A 16,234-nucleotide genomic window follows, 5' to 3' on the forward strand; every position below is an offset into this window, starting at 1 on the left:
TGAGTTCTAGGTGCCCAACCCTAAATGGTTCTCCACACTGAGATGTCCAGCCTGGGGCAGCTCCAGCTGCCTGTGTCTGTCTTCAGAGACAGAGTCTTCCTTTGAATGAAGGGCTGTCGGTTTTCTCTACTCAAAAGAGGCCACGCCTGTTTGATCTGCCTTTGTACAAGTCTGGTCATGAATAACTTCAAACTCTGCATACCAATAGTTTGCATCAAAGACTATGCTAGGGTCAGCACTGCCATCCAAGAATGGAAAGTATGGTGGTTTTTAACTAGGGCATCATGGGAATCATCTATGGAATTAAAACAAACAAACACCCTGGGCTCCACCCCTGGAGATTTTGATGGAGAACATCTAAAGCGGGTGCAGTCATGTGTGTTTTAAAAAGCTCCACAGATAGATACAACCCACGTATCCATCAATAGGAGATTGGATACACAAAGTGCGGTTTATTCATACAATGGAAAGCTACTCAGCAATAAAAAAGAAAAAGCTGCTGTTACACACAGTAACCTGGACGAATCTCCCAGACATTAGGTTAAGTGAAAAAAGCCAGTCACCAAAATATATACAATGTAGAATTCCATTGATATGAAGTTCAAAAATAAGCAAAGCTAGTATATGGTGTTAGAAATCAAAATTGGAGGTGTCTGCTGGGGGGAAGTGAGATAACAACAGAAGGCAGAGGGGCACATTCTGGGGGATGATGAAAATACTCTATACCTGGTTTTGGGTGTTGGTCTACACAGATGCACACAGTTTCAAAACCTAAACTGAATCCTTAAGAGATGTGCATTTTATTGTATATAACTTATACCTCATTTACATAAAACAGCCTAACTTCCATGTAAGTCCCTAAATTAGGGTCCTATACCAGTGCCAAAGTCCGAGAAGCGACCATTTCCACACATGGGAAGGGCCTAATCCAGCTCAGCCCAGTTACAGCCTTGAGAAATGGAACACTCCCCTCTTCTCTGCCTTATATCACAAACCCCCATTTTCATTTACCCTCTGGGATGTCTCCCATCCGTTCTCTGTCTTTTGGATAATAAAGCTCTAGAGAACTCAACATAACAACCAGCTTAATACTAAGCCCATAGGTCTCCAGGAACTGTGCCTCTTTCCTGTCTCCATTTCAGCAGCCCGCTCTGCGTTCCAGGAAGGAATCCCGTCCTTCTTAGGCCCCCTTATAGGGACTTCACGTTTATTGAGCACCTACTGTCTGCTGGAGCTTGTTGGCTCCTTTACCAAGACTATCTCATTTTATTTTCGAAATAACTCTGAGGAGTAGATATTTTTTACTATCTTCCCCATTTTCCAGATTAGCAATTGATAAGGGAAGATAAATAACAGGCCCAAAGGTGAGATCAGGCTGTTAAGCAGAGGATACAGGGTTAGAACACTGGTTGCAAAACCTCTTACAATTTAAGACCTCTTCCCTTTGGGGACCTGAGGCGGGAAAAGCAGAGACGGGCGTTGGCAGGAGACACACTGTGGAGTGTAAAAGGGGCATAGGTCCTCACTTGACAATGTTTTTATGCCCAGTTGGCAGAATTCAAGCCAGCCGGGCCCCACACACCCAGCCCGTCCCGTGCTCTCTGGCTCACCCATGCTGGTGGCTCCGAAGTGGCAGCCTCAGGGCGAGTTTTGTTCGGTATAACTTAGAAAACAAAAAGGAAGCAAGTGGGAGATGTAGAGACGTCTTTACTTTTAGGATTCTGGCTCCCTGAGATCAGAGGAGTGGGTTCCCGCACGGGGGTGGCTAGGCACAGGGAGACGCACTGGAGCAGATTCTGTGGGGGGTGTGTGTGTCGGCGCGCCTGTGCGTGGGGCGGGGTGGGGGGGATCGCTGTACCCAGCGCCAGGCACTGGGGGAGGAGGAAGCGGTAGCGGAGATCTGAATAATTGATTCTTCAGCAGCACCAGACGCCCCGGAGCGGGCGGAGAGCGTGGTTTCAGAACCACGGACAGCGGCGCACCGCCGCTGCAGGCGCCCCCGCCGCCAGCCAGCCACCTAGCCCGGCCTTGTCGCCGCCGTGCGCCCCGGGAGCGGGTGGCGGCGCGGAGGGACTACGGGGTCTGCCTCGGCCCGCCTCCGGGGAGGGCGGCTGCGGGAGGGAGACGCTTTCGCCCGCCGGAGCTCCAAGCCTCTCCGGCTTTCGCGGGGGCTGCTGCGTCTCGCCGACTGAGAACAAGTCCCTAAGTTGGCGTGGGGGCGCCCCTGCCTTCCTCCTCCTCTTCCTTCGAGGCGACCGCAGCAGAAGCACGCCCCGGGAGCCCGGCTTTGTCAGTGCTGTGATCCAGGGTGGCCAGGCGCTCTCCGGACTCCCGCCGGGAAGTGGGGAGCTGAACGCCCGGCGCCGAGCTGGCCCCGCAGCGAAGGGCCCGGAGGGAGCTGCCTTCCCCCGCCCCCGCCTCTCTCTCGGCCAGGGACCGCGGGGATCCCCGGCCACACGCGCGCGCGCGTTCCCACACTCACTCACACACGCACTCGCCCTCACACACACCACCCCGGCGCCTGGGCTGCGGAGAGGGCTCTCGGGTGCGCTCAGAGGACCGGGCAGCTGCTGTCCAGAGTGGGGCGGGAAGCCGAGCTCCGGCTCTTGGAGGGAGGCTCCCAGGGCTTAACCAGAGCATGGGGCCGGGTGAGCGCTGAGAGTCGCGGCCGCAGCCATCAACCCTGGAGATGACCAGGAGCGGCCACTGCTGAGAACTATGTGGAGAGAGGCTGCGGTGAGTGCTGGCGCGGGACGCGGGGCCTGGGCGGCCTCTTTGGGAAGAAGACGGTGGGAGGCCTGGATAGGAGGGGGCAGCAGGACCGCAAGAGGGTCTTGCGTGGGAATGATCGCACCTCCTTCGGGGATCTGGGACCGCGGGAGCCCGAGTCCTTCCCTCCCCCTCTCCTCCTGCCGGCTCATCGCAAACTCAGCCAGGGCCCACCCCCCCTCCCCCCTCCCCCCTATTCCCTCCTCTTTTTCTCCCTACCCTCCTCGCTTAGCAGCTCCCGGCCGCACAACTCCCAGCAGCCGGCGCCAGGGAGGTGATAGGGAGTGAGGGTGGAGGTGCCCAGTTAGCTTCTCTCGGGTGGCCAACCTAAGGCTCCGGTTCTGTGCGCCCCGGAGCAGAGCTCTCCATATCGGCCACTGGGTCTTTGGATCCGCACTGGGGGCGTCTTGGGCACGGAGCTTCAGCTGCCCCTCTCCAGTCGAGCCCCCTGTGCGCACAGAGGGGCTGTGAGCACTGCAGACTGCAGCCTGCCCCCCACTCTCCCTCCCCCCGCCAGTGGGCTGACCCTCCCTCTCCATCTCTTCTCCGCCCCGGTAGAGCCCTGCTGCAGAGCCTCCGGCTTGGATAGCCGCCCCCCGTGGGGGCGATGCGGACAGCGCGGGACAGCCAGGGGAGCGCGCGGGGGCCGCAGCATGCGGGAACCCGCTAAACCCGGTGGCTGCTGAGGCGGCCGAGATGCTCGTGCGCGCAGCGCGCCCCACTGCATCCTCGACCTTCTCCGGCTACAGGTACGTCCCAGAGGGAGACATGGGCTCCGCCGGCTGGGGAGGAGGAAGACACGACCGAAGGGAGAGCGGGAGAAGGATGGGAGAGAGAGAGAGAGAAAGCGGGAGAGGGAGGACCAGTAGCGAGGCGCGGGAGGAGCACCAGGGGGCGCTGCGGCTCCGCACTCCGCGAAGCTCCTCGGAAGAGCGCCGAGGCCGGCGCGAGTTCGCCCCAACTTCCCCTGGCTCCCGCAGCGCCCGGCTCGAGGGGCGCGCGCCCGTGCACGCGTGCACGACTGTTCCGGTATTTGCAGGCACGCGCGGCTGTGCACCTGGCGCGGTACATGTGTGTGCACCGCGTGGGGACGTGTACGGACTCCGGATGGGCACCGTTACCGCGGCCTGCGGATGTGCGCAGAAATGCGAGCGTGCCTGTGAAGGGTGTGCGGCCCGCTGTCCACGTGCACCTAAGACTTGGTAACGGGACCCGAAGTGGAAAGCCTGGGATGGGGCTGTACCGTTCATGTCCGTCGCAGAGCTTCTTGGGAGCCTACCTTGCCCCCTGCGCAGGTTCTTTGCCGGCTCTCACGCGCCAGCCCGCGGGGGGACGTGCCTCCTCTCCGGAATTCTGCATTGCACACGGCAAGCGTGAGAGAGGGGGTGTGTGTGTGTATGCGCGCGTGTGTGCACGCGTGCGTGTAGGGGGCGGGTCCCGGGGCCACTTGCAGTTGAGTGGAAATCACTTCACGGCCCCTCCGCGCGAGGTGGGGCGGGCCCCAAGTTCCCCCAGGTACCCTGGGGCCTGGGGCGCACAAGCAAGCGTCCTCATTCCCATGCGCTTGGGGTGTAGCCTGGAGAGGATGGGGGTCTGCAGCGGATGCAGCGTGCAACCTGGTCCGCGCGGCACCCCGCGACTTCGCGGGGGGCGGGGTCAGTCAACTCGCTCAGCGCGGGAGCGGGAATGCGGAGTCGCGGCACCGCCTCCGCACGCCAGGGCTTGTCGCTAGTTCGCTCCTTGTGAGAAGGAGGCGGGGTTGGTAACTTGGTTCTCACTAGCCAGGGTGGGAGAGGGGTGGGTGGAGGGTTTGCTCCGCGCGCCTCCTCTCGGGGGGCCGTGGTCCGCAGCTAAGTTGGGGGATGTGGTGGGAGATGTGGGCAGAGTCAGGCATGGAGAAGAGGCCGGAGGCACGGCATGAGGAGGAGGCTGCGTGCGAAGATGCATTTGAGCACAGGGATGGAGAATTAGCTCAAATTGGAGCTGTGGACAGAGTTGGAGATGGGTCAAGAGATGTGGATGGCGTCGGGGATGGGGAATGGAGTCAGTGACGCCTGCACCTCGCGCTGGGGGTGGGCTCCTAAATCAAGAGGCTGGGTCAGTAATCTCTTTCGTCTAGAACCCTCGCTCATCGCGGCCTTGACTCTCCCTCTTCACCTTGCAGGGACCGTAAGTGGCGACTATGGGCAGACTGGGCTATTGGACCCTGCTGGTGCTGCCAGCCCTTCTGGTCTGGCGCGGTCCGGCGCAGGGCGCGGCGGCGGAGAAGGGTCCCCCGGCGCTGAACATTGCGGTGCTGCTGGGGCACAGCCACGACGTGACGGAGCGCGAACTGCGAAACCTCTGGGGCCCCGAGCAGGCGGCTGGGCTGCCCCTGGACGTGAACGTGGTAGCGCTGCTGATGAACCGCACCGACCCCAAGAGCCTCATCACGCATGTGTGCGACCTCATGTCCGGGGCGCGCATCCACGGCCTCGTGTTTGGGGACGACACCGACCAGGAGGCCGTGGCCCAGATGCTGGATTTTATCTCCTCACAGACTTTCATCCCCATCCTGGGCATCCACGGGGGCGCATCTATGATCATGGCTGACAAGGTAAGGCCGGGAGGCGAAGGGCTGCCAGGACCCGGGAGTGCGCCAATCCTATGGTGGACACGCCTGGTCTTTGCGAGCCTTTGGCATCTGTCTTGATCTGAAAGGGGGTCGTGGCCACTGGCCTTGGTGAGAACCAGGTTCTGCCTCTGCAACCTGGAAATGAATGGAAATGATTTTTGCCTTGGTTCTGAAAGTGGGGTGCGCCGAGGCACCTTGGGTGTGCCAGGAAGAGCTTGGAAAATGCAGAAATTTGATGGAGTGGTGGAATGCTTGGAGAATTTCAAGTAGTGCACAGAGGCAAGCCTGGCAGCGCTCGAAACAATGTGGCTCATATTCCTATAATGTCAATTCTACCTGATTGTTTTGTGTGAAATGTACATTTTTCCCTCTTGTGGTAAGCGACTAAAACTATTTCAGAAAAGATTAAATGTGGGTATGTGATGGAATAAAATGCAAAGTTTTTAGGTAAAGCACGAAAGGGCAGAGAAATGTTGTGCTTAAGCAGATTCTCTGCAATTCGGGGAAGACGGGGAACATTTGAGAAACCCTGGGCGAGAGGCACCTGGGAGTGTTCCTCTAGGGGAGTGGTGTGCTTGGAGAGAACTGACTGCAGACCCAGCACATGGAGGGCCTGGCTCTTCCTACGTGTTCCCTGGGTGGGGCTGACAGGGGCTCCAAAGCCCTCAGCTGGTGGGGTTGGCTCCCAAGGATGGTTTTGGGTACTGAAGTTAGTGTCAGAATGGAGGATGATGTGTCTGAATCTCTTGGCTTAGAATGAGATGGAGGGTCTTTCTGTGGACCAGCTGGGAGTGTGAGTTTGGAGAAGAGGGGAGAGAGATGAAGATTTGAATGAGGGCCTGGTTTAACAATTGTGCAGAAGTAGAGAGATGGGAGAGGGTGGGAAGGGAGAGGGAAGGTGTGGAAGGAGAGAAAAGGGCAGGACTGGGGTTGCAGGTACCCTGTACCTCTGTCTGAGCCCAGGAAAGGATGGTGGGGTGGGTTGGAAAGGGGAGGAAAGGGTGAGTGTACTTGTGTGCTGTGGTCCCCAGCCCTGAGACTTTTTTGAGCTTGTTCCTTAGATAGAAGGAGACATCCCAATGGAGCGGGCAGACATTTGTCACAGCACTTCCCTTCTGACGCTCTCAAAGCACTTTTATATTTATCAAATCACATTCTGCTTCTGCCTCAGCAGTTCCCACCAGCTCCTCTGGGAACTGTATTAATTCTTTCAGGGCTCTCGGGTTGCAGCACATTCGGTCGAAGTACACAACCGATGCAGTATCTTATTAAACATTCATTTTAAATGCTTTGCAGCCTAGCAGCATTCCTGCGTGTGGTTGAGCGTCCTCCCAGCCACCTGTCAGTTTTGGGGGGGCTCCTCTCTGGGATGCAAAAAGTAGGGAACAGCTGTGTCCCGCCACCAATGTGTGGGCTGTTTCAGAACTGGAAAGGGCCTTAGAGTTTCCTAGAGCATCCTGAAACTTTCAGATGAGGTAACTGAGGCATAGGGCAGTTACAGACTTGGCCAAGACCACATGGGGCATGGTGGAACTAGATCTCTGGTTTTCTGGTCCCAACCTGTGATCTCGCATTCTACCAAACCAAGCCTGTCCTTTAACTTTGTCATCCCTTCTTCAGGAGGGTCAGGAAGTTGTCTCATTTTTGGGGAGGTACCGAGCCATGCAGAGGTGCAGAAAATCAGGGTCTAGAGGGATTATGCATAAGGCTTGGCCAGCCTTCTGATGAAGGCAGGAAGAAGAACAGTAGCTTCCAGCAGGGGTTGGCAGTGAGATTTCGGGATCTAAATATTACCACCCATCCCTTCTCCCTTCTGAAGTTTTGACCGAAGGAGCGACACGTGAAAAACAGTGGCCAAATGGAGAGTGAAATTTCTTGATTGACTAGGGCCCAGCATAATCAATGGAGGAATCTGGTAAAAGTTGACTTGGAGAAGGCTGTTTGAGGCTTAGGGTGGGAGGTCTGAGCTGGCAGGTGTGTGGCTCACGCTCGTACCTGACCTACCCATCCAACTGGGCAAAGAAGCAGGAATAGAGGGGTCTCCTAGTTGAGCACCCCCTTGATTGCAGTGGCCCCATCCACTATGAATGTCAGGCTCTGACTTACCAGACCAGCAGCTGCTCCTCCCTTGAAGGGGTATTAGAAAGAGTTTTGAGAAGTCCAAGGGGTAAGGGTGGAAGCCTATTTGTGGAAGGGTATATATTGGGCCCCGTGTGTGGGATGTGCAGGTAAAGTTGAGAAGAGTTGGGTTAAAGGGTGGTATTTTGAGAAACCTGGATGTGTTAAAAAAGGAAAGAGACTGTCTGAGATGTGAACAGTCCTCCTTTCCATTAGTAGCACATCCAGTTGGCTTGCGTCTTTGCCACCTGTTTTCTTTTGGAGCTGAACGCTGAGTACAGTTGGTTTGGCTCTGAAGAAGCAGTCATGGGATGTTGCCTAAACCTCCACCTTGGTTGGATGTACCAATGGTGTGTGGCCACAAAGGCTGAATCTCCCTAGACGGACAAGGTGTCTCTGTCCCCCCCTAAGGTGGTGTTCGTTTGGTACAGCCCAGAGCATACCTGTGTTGCTTTCACTTCCAAATCGGTAACATCATAACGCAGCTGTGGATGAGAGTGTAGTTAATTTGATTATCAAATCGAACACCCCTCCCCCCATTTTTACCTTTCTCTTGGTCTGCTTGACCCTTAGACAAAAAAGAACCAAGCTTGGTAATAATCGAAATGTGTTAAGTGGCAGATTTTTGTGGTGTTAATTGAATTTACAATGGAGATGTTAATTTTTGCTTCTATCAGTGGGTGTTCTTGCAATATAATTAATTTAGAGGTGCAAATAATGCTTGATGTAGATAAAGTTCTCATCTTCTCTTGGTTTGACCATTTTGATCCCATCCAAACAAAATACACTCTGGTTGCAGTAACAGCCGCTAGTAAATCCAGCATGTGCACCAGACATTTATGTTCCTGCTCAGTGTCCTCACCTCTTCCCCCTTATTCCTAACTGGGCCATGGCGGACAAGGCAAGGCTGAGATTTTTACTGCATCTCTCCTTGTGGGTTACTGCTTAAATGTTGTTTCCATACGTTCCTCATCTTTTCTACTGAGTCTAAGTTCCTTGAAGGTGGAGTTTTTAAAAAGTGTGTTTATGTGTATTTGAAATAATGAATACTCCTCCCCCACAGTTTATAAAAATAATGTCTTTTCATTGTGGAGCACATACAAAGTAGCTTTAAGTTTAAAGAAAAAGGAAAAATCTCCCTCTCAATCCTATTGCGAGGAGTAACCACTGTTGACGCTTGGGTCTATTTCTTTCTAAGCTCTATTTATTTAGTTATAAGTTCAGGATTATTCTGTGTATACAGTTTTGTTTATTGTACTTTGCACTTGCTCTCTTAGTCAGAAGATCCAGGTTTTTCTTGAATTCTAGAAAAATCTCAGCCATTGTCTGTTGGATGTTTCCTCTCTAGCATTATCTCTGTCCCTCCATATGTTCTTTCTCAATAAATTCTCCATGTCTTAACTTAAACATTTTTCTTTCAGTTCTGTCTCTGTGCTGTATTTGGGAAGATTTCCTCAATTCTCCATGCCAGTTAACTGGCTCTTTTCATTTGCATCTGATCTATTATTTTGCCTATCTGTTGAGTTTTTAATCTCAACAATTGTTCACTTTATTTCCAAGAGAAATAGTTGGTTCCTTTTCATACCTTCCTGCTTTTTTTTTTTGTTTTATAAAAAAACGCTTCTCAGCTTGTGGATGTAAATTCTTCCTCTCTCCCTTTGAGGATTTAAAAAAAATACTTATGATGAAGTCCTTCTCTGATTCCTGTAGCATCTTTGTTTCTTCAGGTATGAGTTCTTCCATTCTGGAGAGTCTGATCATTGGATGTCCTCATATGTGCTCTAATTTTTGCTTCTGAACTTCTCTTCAAGGCAATTTTATGATTTCTTCTGCTCTCTATCTGTAAGGGGGTGCGCTTTTAAACCAGAGCTCATGTCAACTGCTCAGCTCAGAACTCTCTTCCTGCTCTATATTCCCTATGGTGCAGGCTTGGGTCTCAGTCTCATGTGGGTGACTTCATTTTGGCTCCTTGACACAGACAGGGGCATCCTTTTTGGCCGTGACTGGTGGTGGGTGCTGTGGATGTTCCAGCCCCGTTCACAGCCAGCTGCATGGTTCTGGGTCCAGTTTTGTCCCTTATCCCCTGGGCAGATGTGAGGATCTCTGCTCCCCTGGCCCACATTAGACCCTTCCCCCCATGGACCATGTGGCTTTGATTCCTACTTGAAACCATAGAGTCCCATCTTCATTTATTTTTTAGGAAGTCCTCTCTGTTTTTGATCTGTGATTCCCTTTTCTTATTTCCAAGCAGTATTCTGTAAATTTTAAAATATCTAAAAATCTATCTATAAATTCTCTGTCTTAGGAGAAGAGAGAGGTTACAAAATCAGAGTGTGTTCACTCTGATTTTGACCCAGTTATATTTCACAACCTGCTTTTATTTTTTTCAAACTTGATTTTGTATTCTTGAAATTTTCCCTTGTCATTAAATAGACTTCTAAACAGGATTTCAAATGGCTGCAGAGTATTCTGTATACACCACAATTATTTTACCCATTCTTCTATTTTTCCACCTTTCGTAGGGTTGATTTCTGATCCTTACGGGTGTTCTTCTCGGCACCTGGCACTGATCTTGCCCTCTGCATTTGTTTCTCGCTGAATGTTTGTTGATTGAATGAATCAAGTCATTGCTTCTGATGCCAGCTCGCTGCAGTTTCCAGACAAACTCGCCACACTGTTGTTCAGGGCTTTCCAGGCAGTGTTTGTTCCCTAAAGCTGGCTGATTTCCTGGGTGTGTGCCAAGTCTCCTCTCCTTTCTAGTGGGCAGATAATTACTAGCCATCCTGGAGATGAACAGAAATTGAGGGGTTCCGTACCAAAGGCCCTGTAGGGCTCCTGAGGAACAGCTCATCCGCAGGAGGTGGATGTTGGTGCTCTCGTAACCCCGCAGCCCCGGGGTTGGGGTGTGAGTGACGGGCCTTCCATTAAACACTGAAAGCTCGTGGAAAGGGCAGACACACACATCAGAATGTCGGTGGAGCCCACTCAGCTCCTGCTATGGAGGCATCGGGTAGTTCCTGAGACAGAGAGTGGGGAGGCCTATCTTTAGCCTTTGCGATGAGCCATGTCAGATGCAGTCATCCACGCCTCCTCACATAAGTCATCCCAGAGCAACAGGCGTCACTCACTTTCCACATGGCCCTCGGGGGTCGTCGGCAAGCACTTGAACCCTTGGTGGCTGTGGTCTGGTGGGGTTGGAGTGGGGAGCGTTCATCTTCTCTTTGGCAGCCTCAGGTGGAAAATGGTTCTCTAGGTGGAGCGGCAGTCGGGGGAAGAGAGAGAGAGAGAGAGGAGGAGAAACATGAGTGGAAGCTTGGGTTTGTAACAGGAGTCGGTGGCTTCTGATCAGGCCTTTCTGAAAATAAGAGGTTACGTTATTAACTGGTGTGTTTTGTTTGTCCTGAACTTTATTTTATTATTTTACTTTATTGTTTAGATTTGAATTTGTTGCCAACATTTTAAAGTTAGGAGATATCACGTTTTTAAAAAGTCCACATGTCATGCTTCTTTGAAAGAGTCGGAGGGCCTGGTAACCCCGTGCCCACTTCTCCCTGGGGGGACCGTCGGCTGGAGATGAAGACCCCTCCTTGCCCCCTTGGACAGGGCAGGTGCTCTTCCGTTCTGCAGTCTCCAGCTTGTCCGCTTCACTCAGTTGTGTTCCACGCTTGGTCCTGAAGGCATTGGGTCTGAGGCCCCCTGATGTGGTGAAGACAATAGCTGGTCTTTGTTAAGAGAGCCTTTCCCGGGCATTCTCCTTCTCTCCCAGGGGCTGCTCCTTCACAGCTGGTGAGTTCCTGGTGTGTGTGTGGCCATGCTGCTCTGCTCACTGCCACCGTCGTTCATCTGTGCTAGCACTCTCTCCTTTTGAGCCTGCAGGCCTTGCATCCTCTTCAACACAGTACTGCAGGAAGCCACTACCAACCAACTCAGGACAGAAGACCCCAGAAAACCTTGGACAAAGAGACTGAGGATGTAAATTCTATTTCTAAAAAGCAGTGTGACCTTGAGAAAGGCCCTTCACCTTTCTGAATCTTAGCCTTCTGTGAAGTGAGAGTTTGGGATGATATTATCTTTAAGGCCCTTTTGGCTCTGAAAATTTTATTGCCTTCGAGAAAAGATTGGCAAGAAACATACCAAAATGTGAGCAGTATTTATCTTTGGGGGCGGGGTTGACTCATGGCTGTTTTAATCTTTTAAACAATGTCATTATAGTGTGGCTAATAAGTTGGACCTTGAGTCAGAATGTCTGGGTTTAAATCCAGCTGCCGTCACTTACCAGCTGGGTGATCAGATGAAAGTTCCTTAATGTCTCTGAGCCTCAGTGTCTTCGTCTTTAAAATGGGGACAATGATAGGACCTACTTCATAGAGTCGTGAGATTTAAATGAGATAATCGATATACAGTACGTAGCTCAGTGCTTTGCTCATAATAAATGCTTATTACGGGAAGGCCATTGTTATCATGTCTATGCTTTGTAGTTTTTGTTTTTCTCCAATGTGCATGCACTTTTTAATAACCAGAAAAAATGCAGAAGGGTGAAGTGGTGATGTGGGGCCATTCCCTGTGAGAAACTGGGGATGAAGCCACAGACCTGAGAAGGGCAGAGTGCAACGTGAAATCATTTTTGTTTTCTTAGCTGGGTCAATCAGAAGCTTCCTTTGAGCCATGAGCTTCATCCAGGCAAACTGAAGATTAATGCAGCCAGTGTGAAAGTGACTGCAAGAGAGACTGTGTCAGTGGCCAGTTGGACCCCATGTTTGCTCGGAACTTAGGGTTTGGGGTGCAGACATATAAAGTTTCTCATTTCGTCTCTGCCAAGGATTAAGTAACCCAGCTATAGCCTGGGGACCTTGGCAGCCCCAAAGGTATTTGATTAAAGAATCTTTATGTTTTTTAATTTTATTCTTAAAGTTAAAGTTAGTGATTATGAATCTAGTTGGTTTAGGGAAGGGGCTTAGATTCAAGAGGGACAGTAGTTTTTTTTTTTGAGGAAGATTAGCCCTGAGCTAACATCTGCTGCCAATCCTCCTCTTTTTGCTGAGGAAGACTGGCCCTGAGCTAACATCCATGCCCATCTTCCTCTACTTATTATGTGGGACGCCTACCTCAGCATGGCTTGCCAAGTGGTGCTGTGTCCACACCCAGGATCCGAACTGGTGAACCCCGGGCCACCGAAGTGGAACATGCGCACATAACCGCTGCGCCACCAGGCCGGCCCCAGGGACGGTAGATTTTGCTGTTGCTGGACCCATGCTACAGGCTGCACCAGAGGGTTTAAGAAGAATTTATACTCTTTCAGGAAGGGGAAATGTGACCTTCCAGCTCACTCGAGAATGGTTTTTGCAAGGGACGTGAACCGTGGGCTGCCTGCTGCGTGTGCCTCATGGACACATTAGTATTTTGTTTCACCAGCATAGTATTTAAAATGCTTGAATTTTAACGTCTTTGGATGAGGCATGCGTTTTCAAGTTCACTGCAGTCCCCCTCGCTCCCTGTTAGTTCACATTTGGCCAGATTCCCACATTTATGCTGACTGCCTGGTCTCTGCAAGCATTTGAGATTGTGAGCCCCAATCACAGGGTTTTTATTTATTTGCTTGTTTGTTTTGCGTGGACCAGATGCTCAGCAGATTCTAAGCAGTGATATGGCTCTTAAAAAAAGTGAAGGCCAAGTTTCTAGAAATATAGACAAATTAAGAGAGGTGATCGATCCATTATACCTTTTCTGTTAAGAGTGCTTTCAGCTGCAGGGAACAGAATATTTGACCAACAGTGGCTTAAACCATTAAGACATTTTGGTTTTTTCATTTAACAAGGAGCCCCTGATCTGATTTAGTGACTCAATAACTGGTCAGGGACTCAAGTCCTCTCCATTTTTCTATTTTGCCTTCCTCAGCTGCTGGTTCATCTTGGTCAGAAGATGGCTGCTTTTGCTCCAGCCATCACATTTTCACATACCAACATTCAAAACCGGAATAAAAGGGAGAGAAAAGTAGTTTTCTTCTAAGTCCTTTATCCTTTCATTAGAGTAGACCTCCCCTTACATTTCATTGGCCAGAACTGGGTCATATGTTACCCCTTGAACATCACTGGTAGAGATTAGCCAACAAGATTCTTCTCGGAGAATGGATAATTGCCACTGGAGCAAAATTTGCTTTTGTTAGCAGGGCTGTAGGTGCAATGGCTAAGCGGTACAACTGATGATTTTTCCAGCAACACTAACACCATATCTGTACACTTGACTTAGTTCTGGGGGGTAATATGTAAAGATGGATTTTGACAAACTGCAGTGTGTCCAGAGGAACGGCCTCCTGGATTATGCAAGATTTAAATGACGTATGATAAGAGTCTCGGAAGAAATCTTTAGGGAAAGGCACCATGGAGAAGAGACAGGATATGAAAGTTCAAATACCCCATGGGCTGTTCCAGGGTAGAAGGTTTAGTCTTAATATTTTTTTGTTCAGGAAACAGAATTGCGGCCAGAGGATGAAATTATAAGGTGTAAAGCTTCAGCTTGATATGAGGACTAAGCTTTGGCAGTTAGGTTTCTAATAGAAGACTATGATGTTTCATAGAATCGTAAGTGTCTGTCGGATGTGGCTGAGCTGTAAGCGACTGCGCATCAGTCAGGAGTGGGGTGGAGGGCTGGACTTGCATTGGCCAGCTGAGGCTGAGTTACCTCTGAGGTCTTTTCTAACTCAGAGACTCTGAGCCTCTCAAATCCTTGATTTTTTTTTTTTTTAAATCCCCAAGTCCTGGTACTTTAGGCCCTTGGATTTGGCTGAAAACCAACATCCTCACTTTCTGTGTGTAAGTAATTCAGTATAAATTTGCCTGGTGTGGGGGAGGAATTTGTGATGGCTGCCTCGTCACCTCGATTCCCCACAGGACTTGACATCATCCTGAAGGGGGAGACGATCTTCAAAAAGCCGGAAACCTATGTATATACCAAGTCACACACGCCTATATAAATATAAACATAAGTAGGTCAGCTGGCCTCATATTTACTAGTGGAACTGTTTGGCTAACAAGCACAGCTACAGAAGACGATGTTTGGAATAATTGCCAACGATCTGCAAATGGGACGTTTCTGCAGCACATCCAGTTAATCAGGATCACTTATTAAAGTATACTCAGTTTCACACATCTTACTGTCATAATCCTTTCCTATTCTGAATTCCTGATACTGCTTTCCTAAGACTAAAGGGAGAGCCAGAACACTCCTGATTTCTCAGTTGTCAAATTATTCTTATTTGTTTATTGTACTCCTCTGCGTTTTGAACATTTTCTTATGATGGAAACTGCTCTGGGTCCTGTTCCGTTGTTTATCTCCTTCCTCTGTTTTCCCCTCACATCTCCCAAGGAAAAAGAAAACCCGAAATTGCTTTCCAAATGCTTTGTCTTTCCATTCGAATTTTACAGTGTCCCGTATGATGGAAATGGATGTGTTCTTTCTAATTATTTATTATAATAAATATGTGTAGGTAATCGTGTACAGAGTACTCGTACGGAGTGAAAAAATCCAAGTAATACAATACAGTATTCAGAGAAAGAATATTTGCTCAGTTAACGCACGGCAGAGCCTCAGATGCAGGTCCTCTCCGGGGAGGTGACCGTGTTACTTATTCAAAGAGGAAAAACGTTAATTGGAACGGTAGATTGTTTCCGTTTGTAATTTTTGCTGAGGTTGGTATGTTAAAAGGATCTTTTCCTTTTTGAAATCTCGCTGACTTGAAAGAGGTTCTCATTTTTCCATTAGTCCCTCACTGTGCCTGTTTTGCCCAAACAAAGTGAAAACTCGCTCTAGATGATGAGGTGGCTTCTCAAAATCTTCAGCACCTCAGAGCTAGGCACGCATGTTCACTGAAGGGATCTAAGATAATTTGGGGTGATCTTGGGGAGTCATGATGGCTTCATATGCTAATAAAAACAATGGACCCTCCCCAGAGGAATCCACATGCATAAGCATGCATTCAATATTGTGTGCAATTCCTGGGGTTCACAGACCCCCGGAACCCATTCCTAGCCCTCCTTGGAATTGACTTACTGATCGGTTGATTAATATGTTCATTCTTCAAACATTTGCTGAGCCTGCACTCTGTACCCAAATGTCCTGTAGCTATATCTGTGATCAAATTAATTGCTTTGAGGTAGCTCCGAATCTAGCTGGAGGAGACTCACAGAGAGATGCTCAGAGGAGATGCTGGAGGAGAGCTCAGAGAGTTGCAGGGGGCTGTGGGAATGTGGAGGAGGGTCAGCTCTTTCCGAGGGCTGAGGGTGGGGGCTTTGTCAGAGAAGGTGCCCTGGAGGGCTGTGCTCTGGGGTCAGATTTGAGAACTGCTCATCCAGAGAGGCTGGCATCCCACTTCCTGCCTCTACAGGACGAGCTGCCGGGTGGCTGGCTCACGGAGCACCAGGCACCAGTTTACAACCCAGACCTTTCCCTTCTCAGCGTGTCCTCAAGGCTGCCAGGCTGGAGCGATGTCACGATAGCTCCTGAATTTTCCTCTGGACGGCAGCCCTCACAACAGAACATTGAGCTTTTTGCCGATTTCTGTTTTGTTGTCACAAATGGCTGAATGTCTCCTGCCCTATCTTGTCTCTTCCAATTTAGGCTACCCTAGCCTGAAAGAGCGAGTGGCATTTGAAATCCATGTTGTGTCGCGTGTCTGTAGTCCCAGGACTGAAAAAAATGCCATATTTTCCAGGTGACTTGTTCTAAAGCTGAGACATT

General features: G+C 50.3%; 1 protein-coding gene across 1 annotated transcript in view; it reads left to right on the plus strand.

The window, feature by feature from the left end:
- Positions 1-2,454: 2,454 nt before the first annotated feature.
- The window catches only part of GRIN2A (glutamate ionotropic receptor NMDA type subunit 2A), a 365,414-nt gene continuing 351,634 nt past the window's right edge, over positions 2,455-16,234 (plus strand). The window contains exons 1-3 of the mRNA XM_044747218.2: positions 2,455-2,736; positions 3,328-3,518; positions 4,934-5,365. Of these exons, the coding sequence (XP_044603153.1) occupies positions 4,952-5,365 (414 nt within the window). The 5' untranslated portion in view covers positions 2,455-2,736; positions 3,328-3,518; positions 4,934-4,951. The remainder of the gene's footprint in view (positions 2,737-3,327; positions 3,519-4,933; positions 5,366-16,234) is intronic.

The sequence above is a fragment of the Equus asinus genome, chromosome 14 (assembly GCF_041296235.1).
Source record: "Equus asinus isolate D_3611 breed Donkey chromosome 14, EquAss-T2T_v2, whole genome shotgun sequence".
Classification (NCBI taxonomy): Eukaryota; Metazoa; Chordata; class Mammalia; order Perissodactyla; family Equidae; genus Equus; species Equus asinus.